Below are 14472 nucleotides of genomic sequence, written 5' to 3' on the forward strand. Positions count from 1 at the left end.
ATACACCATATTAACAAATTGAAGCATAAAAACCATCTGATCATCTCAATAGATGTAGAAAAAGCTTTTGACAAATTTCAACACCCATTTATGATAAAAACTCTCCAGAAAGTAGGCATAGGGGAATTAGCATAATAAAGGCCATATATGACAAACCCACAGCCAACATTGTTCTTAGTGGTGAGAAACTGAAACCATTTCCTCTGAGATAGGAACAAGACAAGGTTGCCCACTCTCACCACTGTTATTCAACATAGTTTTGGAAGTTTTAGTCACAGCAATCAGAGAAGAAAAAGAAATAAAAGGAATCCAAATTGGAAAAGAAGAAGTAAAGCTGTCACTGTTTGCAGATGACATGATACTGTACATAGAGAATCCTAAAGATACTACCAGAAAACTACTAGAGCTAATCAATGAATGTGGTAAAGTAGCAGTATACAAAATTAATGCACAGAAATCTCTTTCATTCCTATACACTAATGATGAAAAATCTGAAGGAGAAATTAAGGAAACACTTCCATTTACCATTGCAACAAAAAGAATAAAATGCCTAGGAATAAACCTACCTAAGGGGACAAAGTCCTGTATGCAGAAAACTATAAGACACTGATGAAAGAAACTAAAGATGATACAAACAGATGCAGAGACATACCATGTTCTTGGATTGGAAGAGTAAAACTGTGAACATGGCTATACTACCCAAAGCAACCTACAGATTCAATGCAATCCCTATCAAACTACTACTGGCATTTTTTACAGAACTAGAACAAAAAATTTCACAATTTGTATGGAAACAAAAAAGACCCTGAATAGCCAAAGCAATCTTGAGAAAGAGAAAAAAAAACAGAGCTGGAGGAGTCAGGCTCCCAGACTTCAGACTATACTACAAAGCTACAGTAATCAAGGCACTATGGTACTGGCACAAAAACAGAAATATAGATCAGTAGAACAGGATAGAAAGCCTAGAGATAAACCCATGCACGTATGGTCACCTTATCTTTGATAAAGGAGGCAAGAATATACAATGGAGAAAAGACAGCCTCTTCAATAAGTGGTGCTGGGAAAACTGCACAGCTACATGTGAAAGAATGAAATTAGAACACTTCCTAACACCATACACAAAATAAACTCAAAATGGATTAAAGACCTAAATGTAAGGCCAGACACTATCAAACTCTTAGAGGAAAACATAGGAAGAATACTCTTTGACATAAATCACAGCAAGAACCTTTTTGACCTACCTCCTAGAGAAATGGAAATAAAAACAAAAATAAACAAATGGGACCTAATGAAACTTAAAAGCTTTTGCACAGCAAAGGAAACCATAAACAAAGTGAAAAGATAACCCTCAGAATTGGCAAAAATATTTGCAAACGAAGCAAGTGACAAAGGATTACTCTCGACAATATACAAGCAGCTCATGCAGCTCAATATCAAAAAAAACATTCAACCCAATCCAAAAATGGGCAGAAGAGCTAAATAGACATTTCTCTAAAGAAGATATACAGATTCCCAATAAACACATGAAAGGATGGTCCACATCACTAATCATTAGAGAAATGCAAATCAAAACTACAATAAGGTATCACCTCAAACCAGTCAGAATGGCCATCTTCAACAAATCTATAAACAATAAATGCTGGAGAGGATGTGGAGAAAAGGGAACCCTCTTGCACTGTTTGTTGGGAAGGTAAATTTATACAACCGCTATGGAGAACAGTTCCTTAAAAAACTAAAAATAGAACTACCGTAGGACCCAGCAATCCCACTCCTGGGCATATACCCTGAGAAAACCATAATTCAAAAAGATACATGTACCACTATGTTCATTGCAGCACTATTTACAATAGCTAGGAAATGGAAGCAACCTATATGTCCGACAGATGAATGGATAAAGATGTGGCACATATATACAATAAAATATTACTCAGCCATAAAAAGAAACGAAACTGAGTTATTTGTAGTGAGGTGGATGGACCTAGAGACTGTCATTCAGAGTGGAATAAGTCAGAAAAAGAAAAACAAATACTGTATGCTAACACATATATATGGAAAAAAAAAAAAAGTGGTTCTGATGAACCTAGGGGCAGGACAGGAATAAAGGCACAGACGTAGAGAATGAACTTGAGGACACAGGGAGGGGGAAGGGTAAGCTGTGACGAAGTGAGAAAGTAGCATTGACATATATACACTACCAAATGTAAAATAGATAGCTAGTGGGAAGCAGCCACATAGCACAGGGAGATCAGCTCAGTGCTTTGTGACCACCTAGAGGAGTGGGATAGGGAGGGTGGGAGGGAGATGCAAGATGGAGGGGATATGGGGATATATGTATATGTTTAGCTGATTCACTTTGTTATACAGCAGAAACTAACACAACATTGTAAAGCAATCATACTCCAATAAGATGTTAAAAAAATAAAATATCAATAAAATACAAAACAATTGATTAACTTTTAGAAGCAAAATGTTTTTTAAAAAGCTGTTTTAGGGCTTCCCTGGTGGCGCAGTGGTTGAGAGTCCGCCTGCCGATACAGCTGACGTGGGTTCGTGCCCCGGTCTGGGAAGATCCCACATGCCCCGGAGCGGCTGGGCCCGTGAGCCATGGCCGCTGAGCCTGCGCGTCTGGAGCCTATGCTCCACAACAGGAGAGGCACGCGTACCGCAAAAAAAAAAAAAAAAAAAAAAAATCTGTGTTAATAATCAGAACCTGAAAAAATAGACTGTGATAGTTTAACTCTGAAAATTAAAGATAATTCCATAAAATCATTTTATTACTTTATGTGCTGCTTGAAATAGTAATATATTAATAGATGTAAAAGTTAGATATAGTTAAAAGATATAGCTAACTATTGTCTTACAGAACACGAGTGCCCTAAAAAATGGTTTTAGGTTCAGTACACAACTCCAACCAATATAATAAATAAAAATAATAAAATAGCAATAAATGCTGAAATAGGAACAATATTTTTGAATATTAACTGATATATTTTTCATTTCTCTTGAATCATATGCTCTTGTCTATGGCTGCAATATCTAGTAGAAATATAAAATGAACCACATATATGATTATCAATTTTCGAAGTCATATTTTTCAAAAGCAAAAACAAAGGTTCAAGTTTTAAAATATATTTTATTTAACCAAGTATGTCTAAATTTTAACATTTCAATATGTGTCAATATAAAAATTATTAATGAGATATTTTGCATTCCCCTTTTTGCAAAGTTTTCAAAATCCAGTGTCTATTTGTCTTTTGCAATTCAGCTCAGTTCTGATACTACATTTTCATCTCAAGTATTTGATCTCTATTTAGGTTTCATAAAACTTACAGTGTAAAAGTAGAAACACATACCCAGTTTGTTCCAAACATATTTAAAAGTTTTCTAATAATCAAAGCAAGTACCAGTTTTAAAAACTGAAATTAACTAATATTAAAAATGCAGTCCCTTGGTCCCACTGTCTATGTTTCCAGTGCTCAGTAGCTCTAGCTAGCAGCTACCATATTGGGCAACGTAACTCTAGGATTTATCATCTGTTATTCAGTGTCTCAGAGAAGGACATGCCATAAGAGAAGGGCCAACATCTATCTCCCCGTTTCCCTGTCTGCTAGCTTCTGGCAGCCCCCACTCTACTCTCTGCTTGTATGGGGTTGACTATTTTAGATTGCACATATAAGCGAGATCTTGCAGTATATGTCTTTCCTCGCCTGGCATATTTCACTTAGCATAATGTCCTTCAGGTTGATCCGTGTTGTCTCAAATGGCAGGACTTCCTTCTTTTTTAATCCTGAATAGTATTATATCTATACATACCACACAGGTATAATGTATAGCAATGTAACTACACTGTATTGTGTACTTGAAATTTGCTAAGAGAGTAGGTAGATCTTAAATGTACACATACACACAAAATGGTAACTATGTGAGGTAATGGTTACATTAAATTAGCTTGATTATGGTGATCACAATGTACACATATATAAAAACAGCAAGTTGCATACCTTAAGTATATCGATTTTTTAAATTTGTCAATTATACCTCAGTAAAACTGGAAAAAGAAAAAGAGAGATGGGCCAGTACCAATTAGAAAAGGAAGACAATGTTTGGCTTCAGTAGTCAAATCTCTCTTTGTCAAAAGAGAACAGGAATTTCTAAATTCCAAAGCTACCTTTACATACCAAAAGCAAAATTTGAAGATCTGTGTATTTTATTACAAGGTAATAATAAAGAGTACACAGGATATAGTATAAACAGGGTGGTACCACCAACATATAGATGGGGAAGGTGGCAGACTTTCTCTCTCCCTCATTCTGTTCCTCTTCAGTGCAGGATGGATGCCCATGATGAAGTTTAGGTCAGTTAGGGGGAAGAAAAGTAGCTGCATGCTCTATACAATCTAGGTTTAGTACATAAAATTTATGGCTTCAATATACCACTGTTTATCGTGCTTCCCCAACACAGCCCTGAAAGGTCTGAATTATGTGGACACAAATCTGGTACAAAGTCCATGGTCTTTCTACCACTGCATTACCTCTCATCACAATTCTATTACATGCCCTATCAAATACATTTACATTGCAGTTTGGCAAATGTATGATCATGGATAAGTATGGATATAATAATAAGACTTTCAGGACACTGCACACCTGGCTTAATAAATGTACACTCCAAATTTTGTTCAATGTCTCTGTACCAATTTGCAAATAAATCTCCAGTGGAGTGCCATGGAATTCTACCCTTGACACTGCCTTGTTATTGGTGATCTGTATGGTGCTAAGAAGAAGCTGAGAGAAATGGGACTAATTTGATAGATGTCAACCTCAAAGGTCAAAAGGGTTTTAACAAGGTGGAATGCTATTTTGAAAACAATTAAGAAATTTGATTTTTAAAAAATAACCCCAGGAATCCAAGGTAAGAAGAACTTGGTGGGACATCAGTCCATGTGAGGACTACAAACAATATGACCAGTAGTAATGCTATGTGGTTATTAAAAAAACAAAACCAGAAAAACCTATTGCTTCTTAGGATATATGAATCAAAGTAGTCCAAACCTGGAAATCAGTTTAAAGAATCCATCCTAACCTGATTATGAATTGTAGATCCATGAGTAAGACTATAGGGTGCAATCCGAATAAACCCACACATCATGGTCAATCAATCTATGACAAAGAAGGCAAGAGTATACAATGGAGGAAAGACAGTCTCTTCAATAAGTAGTGCTGGGAAAACTGGACGGCTACCATTCTCTAACACCAAACTCAAAATGGATTAAAGACCTAAATGTAAGACTGGATACTATAAAACTCCTAGAGGAAAACATAGGCAGAACTCTTTGACATAAATCACAGCAATATTTTTTTGGAGCAGTCTCCTAGAGTGACGGAATAAATACCAAAATAAACAAATGGGACCTAATTAAACTTAAAAGCTTTTGCACAGCAAAGGAAACCATAAACAAAATGAAAAGACAGCCTAAGGAATGGGAGAAAATATTTACAAACGATGCTACAGACAAGGGACTAACTTCCAAAATATGCAAGCAGCTCATACAGCTTAATATCAAAAAAAAACAACCCAATCATTTTATACATAAGGAGTTCAAGGCTTAGATAGGTCGAATAACTTGCTTAAGTAAGTGACAGAGCCAGGACTCAAACTCAAATCTCATTGGTTCCAGAGCAGGTAACCTAATCACTATGCCACAATTATCCCTTATGGATCATTTTTACAAATTCCAGTCCATTCATTCATTCACGCATGAAGCAGATATTGATTGATTATCATAGTTTTCTTTTGACACCATGACAAAATACCACAAACTTAGGGACTTAAAACAACCCAAGGTTATTATCCTAGAGTTCCATAGATCTGAAGTCCAGCATGGTCTCACTGGGCTAAAATCAAGGTTTCAGCCTGGCTGCATCCCTTCAAGAGGCTCTAGGGAGAATTCATTCCCTGCCTTTTCCAGCTCCCAGAGGCTATCTGAATTCCTTGGTTGGTTGCTCCCTTTCTCCATCGTCAAAGACGGCAGCATAGCATCTTCAGATCTCTCTGATTACAGTTAGGGAAGGTTATCCACATTTAAAGACTCATGTGATTTGGTGACATATTCACAAGTTTCTAGGATTAGAGCTTCGGCATTGTTAGGGGGCTAATATTCTTTCTATCACAGGTGCCTACCCTGTACCAGGTTTTGATCCAGGCAATATGAGATAGACAAGGAGGAGAAAGACAATAGCAACTAAACACATGCTTATGCAAGACGATTTCTGATAGCGATGTGTATTTTCTGACAATAAAAGAGTTCAAAAATTCACTTTTCCCCAAGCATGCCATTCATGCATTCATTAACTCAACATTTTTGAATACCTACTACATAAAAGGAGTTCTATGCATTTCAGGTAGAATGGTGAATGGACAGAGGTTTTATTCTAATGGAATATTGTCGTGGAGGCAACAGATATACCTACACAGAAATGGGGAACATGATTTTAAATAGTGACAAATGCTATGAAGAAAATACTCTATACTCTTTCTCTTGTGCCTTTGCATTTTTCATTTATTCGTTCTTTTATTTAGTAAGTCTAGTAAGTCTTTTGAGTGCTTACTGTGTTTCAGGCAAAGTGCTAAGCTCAGGGCTTACAGTGCAGACTCCAGATTTGCCTTCTGTGTCCTCACTGTAGTGAAGGGAACAACCTAAATGAGTATAAACCACACATTGTGGTAAGTGTTTTGGGAGAGGACGACGCAGGTGCTTGGGGAGCGCATAGCAGGGTTACGGATACTCTCCCTGGGTCTAGGACACCTTTTACCCCCATTTTCCCTTTGCCGGGAACTCGTACTCATCCTTCTGGATCTAACCTAGATTCCTCCTCTTTGAATAACAGTTTCAGGTGTATAGTAAGTAATTAACAAACACAAACATTTGTCTTTTTATTTTATAATAGTATTGTTTTAAAATTGTACAGTGCTTTCTCATTTACCCAAGAGATAGATTAATATTCTCACAAGTGAGTCCATTCACTTTACTACATGGGCATTGAGATTATTTTTTAGTAAAAGCAAACAAGTAAGCAAAACCCCTTTATATGTGTGTCAATTATTGTATATATTGTATAAGCAAGGAGAAAAATGTGTAGAAGAATATACACCTCGCTGTTAGCAGGTAGCAAATGACTGGTTTTAACCTTCTGTATCTTGGGGCTAATAGATATTCATGGGATTGATGAATAAGAACTACCTAATAATGGCTAAATGGCTTGGCCTATGAGGTAGTGAGCATTCACTGACCCTTGAGGACTGAGCAGATACCATCCTGCTCAGATTATACACCCTTCTGTTTGTGTTTTATTTTAGCTACATTTTGACATCTGGTTAACCTAGATGGTTTCATAAGTGAATTAAAAACCAAGAGAGCATAAATAATCAATTCCTGTCCTGTGTCCAACTTGCTTAATAGATTCTCATGCTATAATTTCCTCTTCTGCAAATTAGGTATAATAGACCTTCTGTAAGGATAACACAATTAGACTGGTTAAAAGGCACTTACATTCATAAGTACCAAAAAGTTTCCTAGTACATATAAGTGCAAACTCAAATTTTTCTTTTGTGACATCCATGTCAACTGATTATGGTACAGAAAAATCTGTGCATTATAAAGCACTACAGTGACCCACTTTAAAGTTGAAATTATTTGAAGAGATGTCGTCCTTCTCCCATAACGCTTAAAATTCAATTATCTTCTATTCTGGTTCCGGACATTAAGTGGGGATCTGGTGGGGGAAGAGCCAAATCCCAGGCTATTCCTAATATAAAAGCCTTTTCATGAGTTTGCATAGTGGCCAGACTGTGTCTTGGGACGCTTTATAAACAGTGCTTAAGTCATAGAGCATCTTAGGAATAAACTCAAATTCAAGAGACACTTCAGAGGATTGTAACCCAAGGTCACAGATTACTATAGCTTACACAATTTGGATAAGTTAGGGCTGAGCTCTATCTGTGATGGCCTCTGGGGTTGAAGGAGAAGGCAAGTGTTTTCCAAAGCCATACAGATTCTGTAGATTTCCCACACAAACCACATATATACTACTTCCTACTTCTTCCTAATAGTAGAGTATAGATGTAGCCTCACTGCTATGTACTATGGTGGTCTTCTTTCCCGTATTTTTCATTTCATTTCTCTTGCATTCACTGATACTTAGCTTATGCCATTTTCTCTAGGCAAGAAATCAATCAAGAAAGAAACAAAGGTTAAAGGCACCAAAGTGCTTTACCCCTACTTCCCATTGACATCTCTCCTTCTCAAAAGTGCCACCCCCAATAGTTAAGTTGTATATTCTTCATAGTAAGCTTTGTCTTGAGTCAATTTTTTCATCTATAAAATGAAGATAATGATGATTTCTTACTAATATGGTTATTTTGAGGATTTAATAAGTAAAGTAAAATGCTTAGAACATTGCCTTGAACAGCCATCGCTCATTAAATCATAGCTATAATAAGTATTAGCGGTATTAATACTATTCAGTTATCATTTCACGTTCATTTTGTTTTAATAAGGATAGGATGTCTTTAGCGTTCTGACAGATGTGAAGAAATGCAAAGGTAAGAAGTTAGTAATCAGCCGCATAGCTGTGTTACAGAAAATCCCACAAGCAGCTCAAATTTCACTCCCTGTTTATATGCACGAGTCAAAGAAGGAATTACTCTATTAGGTACGTCACTGGACACCTGAAGTGGTGTGATATTCTTGTTACTCATGTGTTACTCGTGTGGGCAAAACTCTTTAATATATTCTCTCAGAATGGCAAAAGCACCATTTTCTCTTTCTCATCTCCTATTTCCCTCTCATGTATACTTATTCTTCTTAACTGAGATTATTTAGCTCTTTCAAGCACAGGCTTAGAATACACAGACATAGCTCTGAAGGTCATAGGCCCAAAATGGAGATAATCCAGCTTTTTTTTCCCCTAGAGTATCAGGACCAGGGATAGATTGCAAAGAGCTAGAACTTGGCTAGGTAGAAGCCTTGTATCACATGAACTGTTTAAATATTCATACAGTGTGTACTGGCAGCTAACAGGGCTGCAAACTTGCCCAGAAAAAAAAAAAAAAAGAGAAAAGATAATTACTGAATTTCATAGCATTCTAAAATGGCTGCCATGAACTAAAAGCATAAGTGCTGATTTTGGTTTAATCTCTTAGGCAAATGTATTTTTTATTCAACTGAGGACAATAGGCAAGTGGTTACATACATTTCTAAGTATTTTTCTGATTATATTATCAGTATCAGATTCTGACATTAATATCATAAAAACTGATTGCACTGTCAAAGCCATCTCTTTAATAGTTACTTTACTAGTGACTTGAAATAATAACTGACACATTTCCTTCACAGTCAACAGATTTACTTATATAGGAACACATGGTTTAAGTTACGAGCAATTGAGCTATAGAATAAATCAGATTGGGGGAAAGACTGGGTTTTTTGAGCATGGTGGCTCACAACTTGAAGGCATTTCATTCTGTGCAATCAGCTGACACTTAATTGTTCTTCATTAGCATATGTGAAGATGCCAAAAATGTAGGTGTTTACTAATTGTTTTGTTTTGGCTTTAGCTGACACATTTCCTCCATCATCGTTAATTTTTTTTTGTTGTCCTAATGGTGGTTGATAAAATTTGGTTAAAACAAAGTAATTTCACAATTTCAGGTAACAGCATAAAAGCAAACCTTGGCACTGTATTGAACTTTAAATTCTTTTTTCAAAGTAGTATCTGTTTAGTGGAAATCCACTCCATTTTGTTTTTTATAACTATACTCACAACTTCTAATTTTTATAAAGTATGCATCCTCTCCATATGGTATACAAAAATGTAAACATTAAAAACATTCATTCATCAGTTTTCCCCTTCTAATAGTATTGATCTAAAATGTAAATTCAGATGAAACAAGAATAAGTACATTAAAAGTTAAAAAAAAGTCACTTGGAATGTCTGCACTCAGTATCTTATACTTTTAAACTCTACTTTTAAGAAACTTCTTTCAAAAAATTCATAAACTTCAGTTAATTATTTGAACTATATAGGCATATCTATGTCAATAAATATATATATGTACAGACACATATATGAGGTGTATATCAAGGAAATATGTTCATGGAAAGTCATGTTTTTCATTTACTATTTCAGATGTACATTACCAACACAATCAAAGCCAAAGGAACAAGACTTGCTAAGCCCGTTCTATGCCTGGGCTTAATGTGTTTGGCCTTTCTTACTGGGCTCAACAGAGTAGCAGAATATCGAAATCATTGGTCCGATGTGATAGCAGGCTTTCTGGTTGGAATATCTATAGCAGTATTTCTGGTAAGTACAAATTTCTTTAAATATCATTTGTTTCTTAATCAACATGTATAACCACCTATTAGAAAATACAGGTGTGAATCACTGGGTTTAGTTGTCAAAAGGTGGTATAGCAAATAGAAATATTTATGTTTTAAGTCATTCGTTTCTTCCTGCTCCCTCGTTTATTCTGCGCAAAATCAGGTTTGGGGGTGAAGAAAACACATTGGGTTGACCAAAATGTTCGTTCGGGTTTTTCGTAACATCTTACGGGAAACCTGAACGAAACCTGAACGAACCCAATATATTCTACATTTAAAGGTGAACAAAATATTTTCATGTAAAATGGAACGGGGCTAAAAACACTCATGCCTCCCCAGATGGTTTTTAAAACTGGGTTGTTTGAATATTTTAAAAGTTTACTCATGGCACTTTGCATCCTGGAGTATGTAGACCATCCCAAAGTGCCCTGGTGCCTCTGCGCAGTACTCTTAGTGAGCCGCCAAGTCTCAGCACCTGATAACAGGTGAACCTCACTTGTGAGATGAACCGGTTCCCTGCAGTGACTAAAAACCCAGGGATAGTTTCCAAGATGACGTCGCGCAAATCAGATTTTGCCAAGGAGTGAAGAGCATACGTAGTGACTTCTGATGAAGTCATCTCTACTCTTATGATAAAATCCCCTTGGAATATGTCTATAGGTTTTAGTTGTTGGAAAATATACTTCAGTCTGGCTGTAGAATTAATCAATCCATTATAAGTATGGATATTTTACCCAGATGGAAAAAATGTGTAGACTACTGTAGAAATCAAAACATATTTTTGGGGCTTCCCTGGTGGCGCAGTGGTTGAGAATCTGCCTGCTAATGCAGGAGACAGGGGTTCGAGCCCTGGTCTGGGAGGATCCCACATGCCGCGGAGCAACTAGGCCCGTGAGCCACAACGATTGAGCCTGCACGTCTGGAGCCTGTGCTCCGCAATAGGAGAGGCTGCGATAGTGAGAGGCCCGCGCACCGCGATGAAGAGTGGCCCCCGCTTGCCACAACTAGAGAAAGCCCTCGCACAGAAACGAAGACCCAACACAGCTAAAATAAATAAATAATTTAAAAAAAAAAACAAAAAAAAACGTATTTTTGTATTGACACATTATAAGAAACACTTTATTTTAATTTTAATTATATTTAAATTGTTTCTCCAGAGTAACTTTCCTTCTTCAATTTATTTTCACTAGTTCATAAGCAGTAAGCAAAAACTTATATGAACCTTTCTTCTACCAAAGCTTTGGGCACTATCTTTGTGTCGGGCATTTTAGGAGGTTATTTCTTCTAGAACTTCCTGCGGTAAAGTGGTGACTATCCCCTGATCCCTCTCTAGACCCTGTGCTGCTTTTCTTGCTGATGTCACTCCCTCTGATGTCCAAAGTCCTGAGAGACTTAGGCTCACCCCACTCTGTTTCCCAGAGATATCCTGTAGCCTCAGGAAAACTGGGGCCCACCCACGCTTGGGCCAAAACCTTTCCCTTGCTGTCACTTATCACAATTGAAAGAGGTTAACTTTTTATAAAACAGAACAAAACAAAAAGCATCTTACATAAATCCTAAGAAAATAATCATAGGCAGGGCAAAGAGCATACCAAAAGTCAAAGTTTTAAAACTGCTGTCAGATGTAACTGCGTTTCAGCTCTGCGGGTCCAGAACATCTTTGCTAGCACCTCATCAGGCTTCGTCTTATCCTCCTGTGGCTGTTACGATCTTCCCTTTACTGCCAGTGAATGTCGTGACACCCTGCGTTGTGAAATCTAGAGCCCTCATGTCTTCCCTGTCGCTTCCTTATCTGAGAACCATGTGGTGAATGATGAGTTGGGCTCTGGATACCCCTTGGGTTCAAGACCCTCCTACTGCACATATTTAGAACATTCCACAGGCCCCTTCAGACATTCCCATGCACCCAGGAAAATGACCTTATAAAAAGGTCATGTGAAAATGCTTTAACCACGTAATGGCTAAACAAGCTTTTATACGTTCATTCCCAACTGTTTATGAATGTGAGTGCCTACAGGTGCCAGGCAAGGTGTCAAGAACTGGGGCTGCAAGGAGGCTCAGATAAGCATGACCTGTCTGCTGTGGGAATTTGTTTCTGGGGTCAGGGAGGAATAGTCAGGTTATTCCCGTAAACGTTCCCTCCCTCTCTTCCTTCATGAAACAAACATTTACTGAGACCCTATTCTAGTCCAGGCACTGTGCTTGGTGCTGGGAATAAATACACGAAAAAGATACAATCCAGGTACTCAAGTAGATCGCAGTCAGGTGGGACAAGGTGGACACAAAGAGTTCTATAGAGGGTAAATGTAATGGTAGAGGTACATATACTCAACACATCTACCCTGTTGGGATTAGGGACAAATCAGAAAGAGGAGATAATTTATAAACTTGAAAGGTTTGTAAAGCAGGTAGGTCTAGCCTGGGGCATAAGGAATGAGGGGCAAAGAGCACAGAGCACAGAGGCAGTACGAAATGCTTCATAAAATAAGTATGTATGAAGCCTCTCCTATAGTCTAGGCCCAAGGCGCCATGTGCATCTGAGAGAACATGGCCCCCGGAAATGGTACCAGACCTCCAGCGCGAGTGACGAGAAAGGGGAGTGGAAGAGCACACAGGGGAATACCCTGAAAGGCCTTGTATGTTATGACAATAACGTAGACTTTTGTTTAAAAACGTATGTGATTTGGGAGCCTCTATCAGGGTCCAAGTGAGTTGAAACAGAAAAACAGCCTGATTGAATCTGAATCCCAGCTTCTTTATCTACTCAGTTTGTGCCGTTAAGCAACCCTCAGTTTCTTCCTCTTTAAAGGAGGCTATAAACAGCCTCCTTAAGGGATTATTATAAGGATTTATAAAGGTTAAACAAAATGGTGTGTATATTCAGGGCATGGCCACATGGATGACTGAAATAATTTCTGTAAGTGAGAGTTTGTTTCCTGTCAGTCCTTTTACTTTCTGATAAGATTTGTGCTTTGGGGAAAATATGTTTTCTGGAAAATAAAGCTCCAGGTGAAGATAGAGGAGACAAGTTAGGCAGAACCAGGGAAATGAGATGGCACAAATCGGGCCTCTTAGGGCACAGAGAGAGGGGAGGCTATCGGGAGGTATTTGGGAGGTGGAATGTTTTGGAGCTTGATGGAACATTGGAGATGACGAGGATGAAGCAGGCAGCAATCTATGATGATTCTCGGATTTCTCACTTGGGCAACTAAGTAGAATATTTATTTCAAGCAGTGACTGCAGCTCTGGTTTACAATATGCTGGGGTGTTTCCAGTGATCCTTCAGTGTGTGCAGATCACTAAAATGATTCCAAAATAAAATTAACAGTAACCTACTCCAAGACTCTGTGTGTCAGTTGAAGGCGTTCACATCCCCCATCACCCACACCTGGTGTCTAGCGTTTGCCTTTGACCCACTCTCCTCCTTCACCCCCACACCCAGTGACTGATCTAGTTCCAGTTCATTTCCACCAGAGTCTTTCTCCCATGTCGTATTTCTGCACTGTTCTGACCATAGCCTCTCGATTTTAGAGATCAAAACTTCTTACCTCTATTATATCAACGGGTTCCTAGCTGCCTGCTCACTTCAGACTCTCCTCCACATACCTCACATTCTGCTTCATACACATGATACCATAATTCATTGCCAATAACAAAGCAAAACAAACAAACAAAACCCTCTTTCCTGCTGCATGAAATCAGACACTTCCATTGAACTTCTGGGATCCTCCATAGTCTGGCTTCACTCTTCCCGGCCAAGTTTATGTTTCCCTCGTTGCAGTGGAACTCCTGCACTTGGAATCCAGTCAGTTTTCTTCCTGTCTTACACAGACAGGCTCTGTCTGGCCTGTGCGTTGCCTCAGCTGGAACACCCACTCCTCTGTATAGTTTAGAGAGCAAAACAGGAGTGGGAGTCAGACAAACCTAGGTTGAATCCTTCTGTTGCCACTTTTTCTTTTTGCCACTTTTGCTGGATGTGTGACATCATACAAGTCACTTAGCCCCTCATCATCCCTAAAATAGTGAGGCCTCCCCTGAACTGTATTTAAAGTGATTACCCCTCCCCAAGGACTCCTTTTCTCATTTCCTAT

The 14472-nt window shown here is 38.1% G+C and overlaps 1 protein-coding gene across 2 annotated transcripts in view; it reads left to right on the plus strand.

Annotated features, from left to right (window-relative positions):
• Nucleotides 1–14472, plus strand: part of PLPPR5 (phospholipid phosphatase related 5) — a 131357-nt gene that overhangs the window by 89239 nt on the left and 27646 nt on the right. For both annotated transcript variants that reach the window (XM_073810569.1, XM_019919187.3), the window contains exon 4: nucleotides 10188–10364. In XM_073810569.1, coding sequence (XP_073666670.1) covers nucleotides 10188–10364 — 177 coding nt within the window. The remainder of the gene's footprint in view (nucleotides 1–10187; nucleotides 10365–14472) is intronic.

Source organism: Tursiops truncatus, chromosome 1, assembly GCF_011762595.2.
Source record: "Tursiops truncatus isolate mTurTru1 chromosome 1, mTurTru1.mat.Y, whole genome shotgun sequence".
Classification (NCBI taxonomy): Eukaryota; Metazoa; Chordata; class Mammalia; order Artiodactyla; family Delphinidae; genus Tursiops; species Tursiops truncatus.